Source organism: Polistes fuscatus, unplaced genomic scaffold (assembly GCF_010416935.1).
Source record: "Polistes fuscatus isolate 324 unplaced genomic scaffold, CU_Pfus_HIC Scaffold1, whole genome shotgun sequence".
Lineage (NCBI taxonomy): Eukaryota > Metazoa > Arthropoda > Insecta > Hymenoptera > Vespidae > Polistes > Polistes fuscatus.
The window spans coordinates 14,488,707-14,501,170 of record NW_025112997.1 but is presented as its reverse complement, the minus strand read 5'-3'; the positions used below and the strand labels follow the sequence as shown (position 1 = coordinate 14,501,170).

The 12,464-nt window shown below is 34.8% G+C and overlaps 3 protein-coding genes across 7 annotated transcripts in view; 1 reads left to right on the top strand and 2 right to left on the bottom strand.

Moving 5' to 3' along the window:
• The window catches only part of LOC122514032 (inactive rhomboid protein 1), a 255,032-nt gene extending 250,558 nt beyond the window's left edge, over positions 1-4,474 (bottom strand). For all 5 annotated transcript variants that reach the window (XM_043630648.1, XM_043630639.1, XM_043630659.1 and 2 more), the window contains exon 1: positions 2,578-4,474. The gene's annotated coding sequence lies outside the window, so the exon portion shown is untranslated. The remainder of the gene's footprint in view (positions 1-2,577) is intronic.
• A 1,700-nt stretch (positions 4,475-6,174) lies between these two features.
• LOC122516400 lies at positions 6,175-7,283 on the bottom strand. Its single transcript, XM_043634213.1, has 4 exons — positions 6,994-7,283; positions 6,872-6,918; positions 6,459-6,761; positions 6,175-6,279 (listed from the first exon to the last, which is right to left on the bottom strand). Exons 1-4 carry the CDS (start codon positions 7,058-7,060, stop codon positions 6,175-6,177), a joined length of 522 nt encoding a protein of 173 aa, XP_043490148.1. The 5' UTR covers positions 7,061-7,283.
• A 324-nt stretch (positions 7,284-7,607) lies between these two features.
• LOC122515137 (facilitated trehalose transporter Tret1-like) lies at positions 7,608-11,192 on the top strand. The gene is made up of 5 exons (XM_043632357.1): positions 7,608-8,238; positions 8,290-8,469; positions 8,997-9,193; positions 9,514-9,820; positions 10,258-11,192. The coding sequence occupies exons 1-5, from the start codon at positions 8,160-8,162 to the stop codon at positions 10,881-10,883; spliced, it is 1,389 nt and encodes a 462-aa protein (XP_043488292.1). The 5' UTR covers positions 7,608-8,159; the 3' UTR covers positions 10,884-11,192.
• The last annotated feature ends 1,272 nt before the right edge of the window (positions 11,193-12,464 follow it).

Below are 12,464 nucleotides of genomic sequence, written 5' to 3'. Positions count from 1 at the left end.
ATTCTTTCTCTACATTACTGATACTATGGATACTGTGAAGTCGTGAAAGTACGAATAACTAAATGAAAAAGGGCCGAAAAGTAGTGTGGTGGAATAGAATGTTGGAACTCGGCCAATTTTCCATACTCGATGATTCCCCATTAAACTTGCAATATACTCGATACGTACTGCGCAATGCGAAGTTTCAAAAGAAACCTTAATAAAGTACCAAAGAGAAAAAGAAAGATGAAGTGTGTGAAAGAAAATAAATATAAAGAAGAGAGAGAAAGAAAGAAAGAGAGTGAGAGAGAGAGAGAGAGAAAGAGAGAACAAATAAAAGAAAAATATTTTCAAAGTCATGTCTTGCGAATCCTTCCTAACTAAATTAAACTCAACAAAAATTTTAAACGTTAAACATATTTTTTGTAACAAATTAAATAAAAGCCTAATTATTTTTTAGATCTAAACAACAAAGTATACTAAAAATAGAAATAAATTTTAATTCATTTATTTTATATTTAAAATACATGAAATTATAAACTAAATTTTTTATACAAAATTAAAAATATTTGTAAAATTTTCCAATATTATACAATATCATATCAAAGTATGAAATGTATGTAATAAAAAATGAAAATGTACGAATTTATATGACAAAAACAAAGGGAAAGTGAGTAATAATATAATTGAATTCACACTCGAAAAGCTCTTTCGTAAATCCCGTAATACTTGCGGACCGTTTGGAAAAGCCACAAATCTCGGTATTTCATGACCATTAATGAAATCACATTAAATTGGTGCTTCGAGGAGTCTATTCATACACTAAATTCTATATATTTTTACGTTAATTACGATATTTGGTATTAAATAGAGAAATAGAAAAAAACTCAATTATTTTTTTGGATATACATTTATATATAATAAACGCGTATGTGTATACATAACTAAATTAATATTTCTAACATTGAACACGTTAAACTTGATATTATTAGGTATAAAAAATATATTTAAAAATATTTGTAAAAAATAAGAAAAAATTAAGAAAAGAAATTATTTCATTTCTACTCATGTATGTACATAAATAAAATTAATAAATCCAACTTTGAACTAATTTACAATCCTAGAATTAACAAAAACAAGTCAATATGTTTAAAATAATCTAAAATAAAACTTTGAAAATTCTTATTGTTATTAAAAAAATATATACAAATTCAATAGGTAATTTCGTTTAGTGAAATTGTATTTCTCCTTACACAAAATCAAAGATCTTTAAAATATCAGGAACGACAGGTAAATCATTCATATTAAAAGCAGTAACAAATCCTTATTAATAATCTTTTGTTTCCCCAACTTTGATAGAAATTCTTACATAATATCGAGGAATATAATAGAAAATAGAGCACGTATTTATACAAAGGTGATACGTCAACAAGAGAAAACTAAAACCATTGAAGCCACATTTCTACCGTAGATTAAATTTTCAAAAAATATTCAATCCTCTTAACTATTCGATTCAAATAGTCAGAGAGAAAAATAAAATAACAAAAATGCAATTAATAATTCATTTTTAAGATATGAAGAAAGTACAAATAACAGAAGAAGGAATATCACGAAAACAGTAATAATTAGCAACATAATTCATGATAGTTTACATTATTTGTTACATTAGACTAGTTCACTTTTGACTTTACATTTGAATATTAAATTGATTCCGATCTTGCATGACTATGATATACACTTTTGTAAAAATATGCGTGTTGATTCAATATATGTTCGACTTGACTTTGTTTTTAAATTTTAGATGGCATTCTTTATTCTGTACCTATATCTTTCGTATATAATTAATAAGAAGTTTGTCTTGAGAGAAATTACCGAGGAGTATTGGGAAGGATGATTCAAAATGCCCGCGCTTTTTTCACTGAACGAGTAACAAAAAAAGAATATAGAAGGATAAAAAAATAAAACAATAAAAAAACTGATTGTGCTACTAACGGACTCGTTAATGTTGTGTAGGATTATATGAATTTTGTAAACTGAATTTTCTTTTCTGTTTCTTTCTTTCTCTCTTTCATTTTTTTTCCTTTCTTACTAAAAAGAAAATAAACTGAAAAATAAAATCACGCAAATAACATTTTTTATCTTTCCCTACCATTTTTTTTTCATTTCACTTCGGTAAAATTTGCGTTACACTTCTATTAAATCTTATCACTGAATAATTCTCGTTAAAGAAATTTCACTTAACCTTTCGTTAGTAATTAATTTATTTCATCAATATGTTTCCACTGTACGAGTCACGAAATCAGTACTTTACCGGAGAAACAATATATCAATTAAATTTAGTCCTTAAAATAATATAAAGTATTGATGGAAAATCATTATAATTCAAAATACTGTTTTACAGTAACGAAACTTTAAACAAATTGTTAAAAAATAAATCGTCGTTGGTAAATTGAGAAAGTTCACTATAGACAGACTGCAATCATCATTAATAGAGAACGAGTATTAACTCAGAAATGTTTTAAGATTGTCGTGTGTTATCGAAAGGATTAATGGGAAAAAAGAAACCATAAGTAAAAATATAAAAATAGTGTTACTTACGTCTAATGGAGAAGAAAATGATGTCGTCGTAGTTTTCGTGTAATCGTCGTTGTAGTCGTCGTCGTGCGTTGACCACGCGCGTAATCCCTTGTGTCTTTGCAACAACGTCGAACGGCAATATAAATAATAATAATAATAACCATGGAATAATATGAACACACTCGTAATTGTCGCACACTGTTAAATCCGGCACTAATATATTAATAATATATATTACATTATTGCAATAATAATATAATTAAAGAGAACGAACGCGAAGAAAGTGAAGGAAATACAATAGTCGTTCACTTAGAGAGACTCGTCGAACGCGAGACCCGACACGACGAGTTACCGAAAACAACTAACGACGACAAACACTTTATCGTTCCTTCCGATACGTTCCGATAAGTTCCGATTTGAAGAATTTGTAAGAAGAAGTTGTTTATTTATTTATCTTTACTTTTCAATTAAAAACGACGACGATGATGTATTATTTATATAACCTTTGTTTTGAAGGTTACACCGGAAACAGCACACCAACAACGAAAACATTAGCTGCGAGAATGAAAACCTTTTTTGGTATCACTGCGTTCGACGAGGAAGAGAAAGAAATAAAGTGAGTGAGTGAGTGTGAGAGAGAGAGAGAGAGGGGGAGAGAGAGAGAGAGAGAGGCAGAGAGAGAGAAAGACAGACAGGCAGACAGAGCGAGGAAAACGCGCGTAGTCGAAATAAACACGAACGAATATAATCTGACACGAGTTAACGATAATAAATAAAACTAGTAATATAGAAAAAATAATATTTCACTTGTCGCGCACTTTCATATCTTCCTTGACGATAGACTCACCCTCTTTCACGTAATATAGATGCATATGCATATCATTTAAGCTCTCGGCCGAGCCGATTTAACGCGCGTAACATTCTCGCTAAATCGTAGTCGAATCTTCTAACGAACCTCCTCCCCGCTCTCACCCGTTCTTCTAGCGTTCGGCAGCTTTGCAATCGAGCGAGCGTACTCCTCTCCCCGTCGTTGTCGTCGTTGCGTCGTGCTCATTTATCTTCGTTTTCTTCCTCCCCCTCCTCCTCCTACACCTTCTGTCTTTACGATCATCGAAAGACCAAGCGTCTAGTGTCGCGTCTTCACTTTCTTTTCTTCTTTCTTTCTTTCTTTCTTTCTTTCTCTCTCTCTCTCTCTTTTTCTTTCCTTTTATTTCTCTCTCTCCCTCTTCCTCTTGCTCAAGATGCGTGCACCCAGTCCACCTGTCCGAACAACGCACGATCTGGATACACGAAAACTCGCGAATTCGAACGATCACGAGTTTGGCACACCTTTGACCGATAACAAATGCCCGCGTATTTCGATTTACCTTAGATTTTTACTTCTTCCTTCTTTCCTTCCTTCTGTCCTTACTGTTTCTTTTTTTATATTTCTTTACGTTCGTTTAATCGTCAAATAATAAAACACGAACAATTTATAGTGCGTTATGTAGCACAAACAGGAAAGCACAGAGTAATCAACCACCAGCACCACCTTCTCCGTCCGTTCGAACTCATGACACGACACCTGGATCCTTGATTTCCATAGCTACATCACCATCTACCACCCTCGAGCCCCCTCATCAACACACCATTTCTATTTGCTGATTTTCATTGTTTGCCAATGAGGAAGGACTATGTGGTCTCTTCTTGAACGATGTATCCATGCATGCATCGAATAACCTCGCGCACCCAAAATGGTGGACGACACTCCCGTGTTCCGCGTTCGCGCTTTAACTCGGTCGCTGCGACCTCCCCTCTCTCTCTCTTTCACTCTCTACCCTTGCTCATATGCTGTGTCGTTATATCTATCTCTCTTTTTCTCTCTCTTTTTTCTATCTTACTTACTCTATTTCTCTCTCTCTCTCTCTCTCTCTCTCTTTCTCCTTCTCTCTCTTTCTATAAGTAATTTCTCATCTTGTTTCTTTTCGTAAAAAAAGGAACAAGAATAAATATTTCGTCGTCACGATTACTCGGGCGTTGCTCGAGTCCGAGAAAAATAGTTCACGAGCTTCGAGGTCACAACAAGAAGACACAGCACCGCACAACTGTCACCTCGATTCTCTTTTGCATTTGAAAATGGACCACCCGTTTATTTGATTTTTCTTTCTTCCTCTCACTAATTCACTTTCTCTCTCTCTCTCTCTTTCTCTCTTGCTATCTATCTATCTATTTACCTTGCTTTCTTTTTCTTCTCGTTCTCCCTTTCCTTCTACTGTCACCCTACTTTGCACTATCTACCCCCTCACTTCATCCCTATCCTTCGCTTTGCAACTCACAGTGCGTGAGTTCTTTCCTCTCTTACTTTTCACCCTTTTCACCCTTTGACACTGACACGTCCGGCTGATGAACGCGATAACTGAGACGCGGGTAGAACGCGGAAACGACGAAACAGCCGGATATGGTGTTGGACTAGGAGGTAGTCACCTGATCGCGACGCGAAAAGGCCCCGTAGAAAGGCTCGACGGTCTCCTCCTCCTCCTCGAGGGCATTCCAGCGCAGGCAGGGTGGACCGCGACAACGGAAGCAAGGACGGAACCAGCGCCATCCGGCGATCACGAGGCGAACCTCTCGACCGACATGGCCGCCGTTTTCGGCCAACCCTCGCGTCAATAACGAGAGGGGGCACCCACTACCACCACCACCACCTCAACCGCTACCCTCTTCTTTCTCTTCCTCCTTTTCCTCCTTCGACACGCGTCCAACCAAGCAGCACTTTCTGTACTTTTCTATCATCCACCGTGCCGCGATCGCGCGCCATCGAGGAAACTTCATCCTCTCGCGACGCGATCGCGACTCCAATCTTCCCAATAAATTCTTATCCTATTCTTTCTATCTCTCTTTTTTTATCTTTTTTTCTCTTTTTCTCTCCCTCTTTTTCTATCTACCTATCTATTTACCTATCTATCTATCCATCTATCTATCTATCTATATATCTATTTATCTATCTATCTATCTATCTATCTATCTATCTATCTATCTATTTATCGTTTGTCTCTCTCCCTTTCTCTCTCTCTCTCTCTCTCTCTTTCTCTTCTCTTCTATCCTCTTTCACTTTACTTCTCCCTGCTGCCCTCTTTAGTTTATCGCTTTTCTACCCCTTTTTTTTCAACGCTTTTCGATGAAGCGGTCACCGAGATAGAACGAGCGGCTGCGCGATTCGAACTGAACGCACCCCCGCATGAGAAGCGCGAACCGTCGCCGAAGATGCTCGATTCGCATCGGAAATAAACGAGCTTGAGCTTCCGCGAGCGTGATACCATCTATCGGCGCAATAGTAAGTTCTTCGGTGCTTTGAAGATCCCTTGAATGTACTAGGAGTAGTCTCCAGTATATGGTCCGGCAGAAAACCGTTCGCTAATATTGCAGCCTATTATTGCCTGGAAATATTAATTTTTTTGTTTTCTTTCTTTTTTTAAAAATAAATACATTATTATTGTATAGTTATTACGGTATATGTTACGTTGACACAATCAAAGAAAAGAGAATATAAAATAAATTTTTTATTATTAAAATAATTGTCATGATAAAAAATTATTGTAGAAAATTAATGAATTTCAATAAAGTTGATTATGTTCGTTTCTAATTATTATTGTAACGTTGAAAATTCCAATCCACTTCTACGTTTTCCTCTTCTTCACCTGTTGTCATCTGGAGAGCCTCTTGTTCCACTTCTTCTTCCGGCGTCTGAAATGTAATTACATTTCTTAACATATTGTAATAAATCTAGCCTAATTGCGGATCTATTTGTACCAGTTGTATCATCAAACATCGTAAACGATATAACTCTTCTTCTAACTCCAAATGTCGTTTGTTATCTTCCAAAGATTTTTATAATTTAATAACCAAAAGCCTAAATAGCCAACCGGATCGTAAGGTTTTTTTGCAACAATTTCTTTGAATGCCATTCTCAAAGGAATCTTCATGTATTTTCTCAACCATTTTCCATCATAGGACAAGTTTAAGTCTTCCGTGAGCGAGCTAGGACAACTCGGTAAAGTTTCTACTTCGTCTTCTTCTTCTTCTTCCTCTTCTTCTTCTACTTCTACTTCTTTTGTTATCTCCCTCTTCATTTCTTCGTTGGTACTCTCTTCATCGTAAAGATCCCATCTAATATCTCTGTCCCAGGTAACATCGTCTCGCTTTTTTATACTCTTGCGAATTTTCTTCTAAAAATATTATGCGAACATTATGCGTAACATTTTTACCTGATGTCATTTCTTTTAACTACTTGTAGCCGTATAACCACTTGTTTTTTTTTTTTTTATTAAACATGTACCTTATATCTTCTCTGATCTTGAAGATGTCTTGCTGTTTTTCGAGGATCTAACAAGAAGAAGGAACAAGTTAAACATATTTATACGGTATCATTCCTTATACGTAATCTTCAAAAACACTTACCCAACATATCTTGAAAAGATTCCGAAATGCTAGATTGATCTTTTGATACCAGCATTAAAGATGACATCAATAATTCCTTTAAAGTTTCTTTGCTAAGAGTGAAAAATAAATATTAAGAACGGTACTTGGACTCGGAATAATTTGTTGACCAAAATTCATATTATATTTGACCTCAAGTCACCGTAAACGCGTGCACTTCTATGACCAAGTTTTTCCACAACAACTGACATAGGATCACGAACACGCAACTCTGTAAGCGGAGCCTTCTGTTTCTCCATTCTCATCTCGCGTCTCTCCATATTGTATGAAATATATTCAAGTTTCTCTGGTGTTTTCTCTGCCTTCTCCGTCAACTCGAACATATATTAAATGTTAGATCTTCACGCGAATTATAAACGTCAAGACGTAACAATAATAGAGGAAAAATAATATAAAAGATGAAGATCGTTTTGAAAAAAGTAAAAATGACTTATTGCAAATATAAACGGTGTGACGTAAAATTATTCCAAAGTTGTATACGAAGTTATCGGAAATAACAATTTTGTCCTATATCGAATGATAAGATAAAATAAATATTCATTAGAAATTTTAAAGCCACGTTAAACAATATGCTATTTTCACTACGTTCTAATCAGTGTAATAAAGTCATAACAATCATCTCTCGCGTAACGTCCGATGTCACATCGGCAATTAAATCCGACATATTTCAGCGATAAATTTCTACAATAATCTTCAATCGTCTCTAGGAAAATGTGTAAGATGATTACACGTGGCTAATGTTTTCCAACGATTCGACTTATATTTAAAACGTAAAAACGAAAAATAAGAAAACAAAAAATAAAGAGACAATGACAAAGTTTAAATTACCTGACGACGCGTCGTGGAAAATACATTCAGATAACACCACCTTTTATAGATCGCGCGATCTGAGATGCAAACACGCGAAACGTTTATGAATAATCAAATCGTGTCTTGACGATAGTAAATATGTCATCGTCTTATCGGAAAGTAAATGCATCACGTCTTGTCTCCTGTCGCCTTCCTCGTGTGGAGGATCCGTGTATTAGGGTATAGGAAGACAGTCTAGAAATCATTGACGGCACACGCAATACGTGTGCTTTTACAACCCTCTGCTGCTGCTAACTGGAAAATCTAACGATCGAAGAATGTCCGACACGAAGGATCCTGAGAAACAGGAACGTCCAAAAATAATAATATGGACGCAATGGTTAGCAGCTTGTGCAGGTAAATATTTTTTGTTCTATCATACAAAATTCTTGCTAATATTTTGAACAGTAAGTTTAGCTCCGATCGTGAGTGGTCTTGCAAACGGTTGGACATCGCCATACTTGGCACAATTGACATCAACGACAGCTGACGTATCTACCAAACTAACGGAAAACGAAGCGTCTTGGATAGCTTCTCTCTTAAATCTTGGTAGAGTTTTCGGAGCTCTAATCGGTGCGGTAATTCAAGGTAATAATGTTTCATTGAAATATCGGAATAAGGATTCGTTGAGACAACCTCCTCCTGTTGAAAATCCAAAAAGTTTCTCCGATTGTCAACAAAAGTTAATATAAAATATTATTTCGAAGAAACAATAAAACGATATAACGAGGAAGAAGAATATTCACAATATAATCGTAATAGTTTGATTCAGTTGACTCAACCGATCCTCTATTCCAGCATGAAAAAACAGAGTGAACAATTGGCGAAGAGAACAATTTGAGCACAACGCGATACGCGACCTAAGAACAAGCCAGCCACGACTCAGCAATTATCGAATTGTACGATAAAGTGGCGATATGTAGAAACAAAAAGATCTACATTCGAATTAACTCTTTGGAAGGAGGAAAGCAAAAATGAAAGAAAAAAGAACGGAACATCGATCGAACCGAGTCAATAATCCTGATGAAAGGACAGGAAGAGAGTGTTCTGAGTTGTGGTGATCTTGTTCTCAGGATGACATATCTGTAATGCGTGTGTCACGACACGATCTTCAGAGTATGTTGGACGAAAGAAACAGCTTGTCATCGGTGGTCTACCATTGGCCTTGAGTTGGGTATTCAGTATATGCGCAACGTCAGTTACGTGGCTCTACATATCGAGATTCTGTTCTGGAATTGGATCAGGCATGGTCTGGTTATCCCTCGTTTTGTACCTAGGAGAGATCGCTGATCCGAAAATTCGTGGAGCTTTGGTAATGTTCTATATCTTCTTATTTAATTTCTACAAAAATATTCGATTTATTTCTTTATCTATACTCTTCAATTTATTCAAAATTCCTATACAGAGAAGATAATATTATAATGTTATTGATTCTCATATTTCCAAAATTAGCTTGAAAATTCATATACACGTATCAGCATAAATATCGAATCGATACTTACTACATACAGACACACACACACATATATATACATAGATATACGTAATTTCTTGTGAACGTAAGATACCCTAAAGCTACTCAGCTTAGCCTTTTCACAAAAGAGAAGATCTTAACCGAGGTCACGCCTTCAGATATCCATGAACGTAAACGCAGCGTCCGTGGGTATGTTCTTGGGCAACGTGATGGGTCCTTATCTGTCCATGGAGATGTTCGCTTACGTGAGCCTCGTACCGAATATCCTCTTCATGGCTCTCGTATCCCTGATACCCGAATCACCGTACCATTACGTCCTCCACGGAGATATCGACAAAGCAGAGGCATCTTTGAAGTGGTTCCGACGAGAAGCTGACGTGAAGGCTGAGATGCGAGAGCTTCAGGATTTCGTCGATGGTGCTGAAAGCAGTATTATCATGAGACTTAAGTCATTCATACTTCCAGGTATATCTATTATTTATTATATATATGTATATAACCCCGTGGTATATATATATATTGAACTAAAATAAATATATATGGTAACTAACTTTAATATGGAACACTTCATTTTAAAAAATGACCAAATTTTCGTTAATTTTGTAGAAGTTTAAGTGTCTGAAATTATAAGAAAAAATATAAAATAATAAAAAATACAGTAGCTAAGATAGAACTCCTAGGAAATTTGTAGGCAAAACTTTATTTTTACAATAAAAAATGAATATTAATATTCAAATGAAAAAATATCTTTTGGTTTGTAAAATTTGTTTTATATTGTATTCATTTGTTGTGCTTTAGTTATCGATAGTTTACGTTATTTATTTGCCATATTAGTGACAGTTATCCTATATATTAACCTGATAACAGGAAGACTAATAATTATCGTATCCGTTTGATCATAGGTAATTTGAAGAAAGTCATAATCCTGTTCATTTTGAACGTATTCGTTCACGCAAGTGGATACGCAACAATTAACGCCTACGCTGAAATAATCGTAATTAAATCTGGCATGAATCTTACGGCTAGCGTGGTTGTCATGATTTTAGGATTTGCTACGATTATAGCTGGAACTAGTGCAACTGTGATAGTAGACAGATTTGGCAGAAGATCTTTGTTAATGATATCGGGTCTTGGAGTTGCTATATCTCTCGGATTACTGGGTCTACATTTCCACATCTTGTCGATTGGCATCGAATCGTCAATCCTCGAGTGGCTACCACTCACTTCAATGCTATGTTATAATATTTTCTTAGCTTGTGGCTTCGTGTCGGTGCCAGGTGCACTTTTAGGAGAAATGTTCCCTGCAGATTTGAAAACCTTAGCTTCTCTTCTATTAGGATGTGGAAACGCAATGCTATCCTTCATCTCAACGAAAAGTTTTCAACCTTTTATTGACCTAATTGGAGAAAAATTCGTTTTCTGGTCTTTCGGTTTTATCGTCTTGTCCTGTGTTCCTTACGTTTATTATTTTATACCGGAAACAAAAGGGAAAAGTCTTCTTCAAATTCAAAAGTCCATTAAAAAATAAAACGTCGAAGCGTTCCTTCAACGGTAATAACGTTTTATTGACCTCTAATTCTACGAATAAATTTATTTAAAATATATCATCTATGTTCAGCCAAAAATCACTAATTAACATTTATGCTAATTTGAGGTATTGCTCGTCAAACAAATTTTTAATGACGAAAATCAGGTATGGGGAAAATATACTTTTTGTTAATACTCTCGCAAACATATTTCTAAAGTCATCAATAATTAATGTAATAAATTTAATTAAGAATTTAATTATAATTTATATAATAATGTGATACTCTACATATAAACAAAAGACTGTCGCAACACTGACCGTAGATAATAATTATAATAATGATAATATTAATTTTAAGAAATCTAAATATAATGATATTTAAATATAACAATATTAAACAAACTCATATACTACCTAATTAACTAATTCTATGTCTCCTAAATCATCCTTTTTATACCTATTTTTTGTTAAACAAAAATCAAACAATCTAAACTTAAATGTTATTATTAACCCTAGTAATATCCATTTTTCTCTGGTAATCTTAATCAACCTCAAAGTGTAAAGAACGTAAATTTCATTTGTTAAATCTTTCTACAATAGCTTTATCAACGATGACATTAGTCATATGACAAACGAACGATCGCTTATCACGAAAAGTTTTTGCCTTTGAGAAATGTTATCGTGATTGAATTTTTAATTAGGGTGGGGAAAAAGTTTCTTCGCATAATGAGGGTGGGGAAAAAAAGTTTCTTCGCGTTAATATTACGTTCAGGTAATGTTATATGAATATTTTTTCATTTCCATTTCTTGAATGCTTTTGCAAACTAATGTTATACCTTTGTTGAGAAAGAAAAAAAACAAGAAAGAGGGAGAGAGAGAGAGAGAGAGAAAGAGAAAGAGAAAGAAAAAGAGAAAGAAAGAAAAACGTCGTCTCGAATAACTCTTAATACAACATCCTATCCTCGTTTCTCTTATGTTAGTCACGATATGTTGTCACGATCATACGACAAAGTATAGCACAAAGACGATATAATTCAAGCAGGAGATAGAAAGATAAATAGATAAAAAGAGAGAAAGATAAAAAAAATATGGTATTCTCTTTATATTCTTTCTTTCGAGTCTTTCGTTAAATATTAATGAAGTACAAGTCGAATGGCCGATAACAGTATCGGTACTCTATATTTTATGTTTCTTCACATCAATTCGTTTAATGAAAGAAAGAAAGGAATAGAAAGAGAGGGAGAAGGAGAGGAAGAGGGAGGGAGAGAGAGAGAGAGACAGAGAGAGAAAGAAAAGGATAAATGAATGGTGCAAAAAAAAAAGAGAAAAAGGACGAAAGGAATAAACAAGTGATCGAACAAAGTGGAATTATAAATATTACAAAACAACACCGATTGGTAGAGGAAACACAAAAGGCAGCAACAGCAGCAACAGTAGCTCGTTTATATTCCTTACCTCTCAAATATCCTGTCATTTCCTTTTAAATCCTTTTAGAGATTCTCAGTACTGATATTACACGAGAGACTCATCTTTCTGTCATCGATAAGAACTACCTTCATCTTGTCTTTCAATAAAGACTAA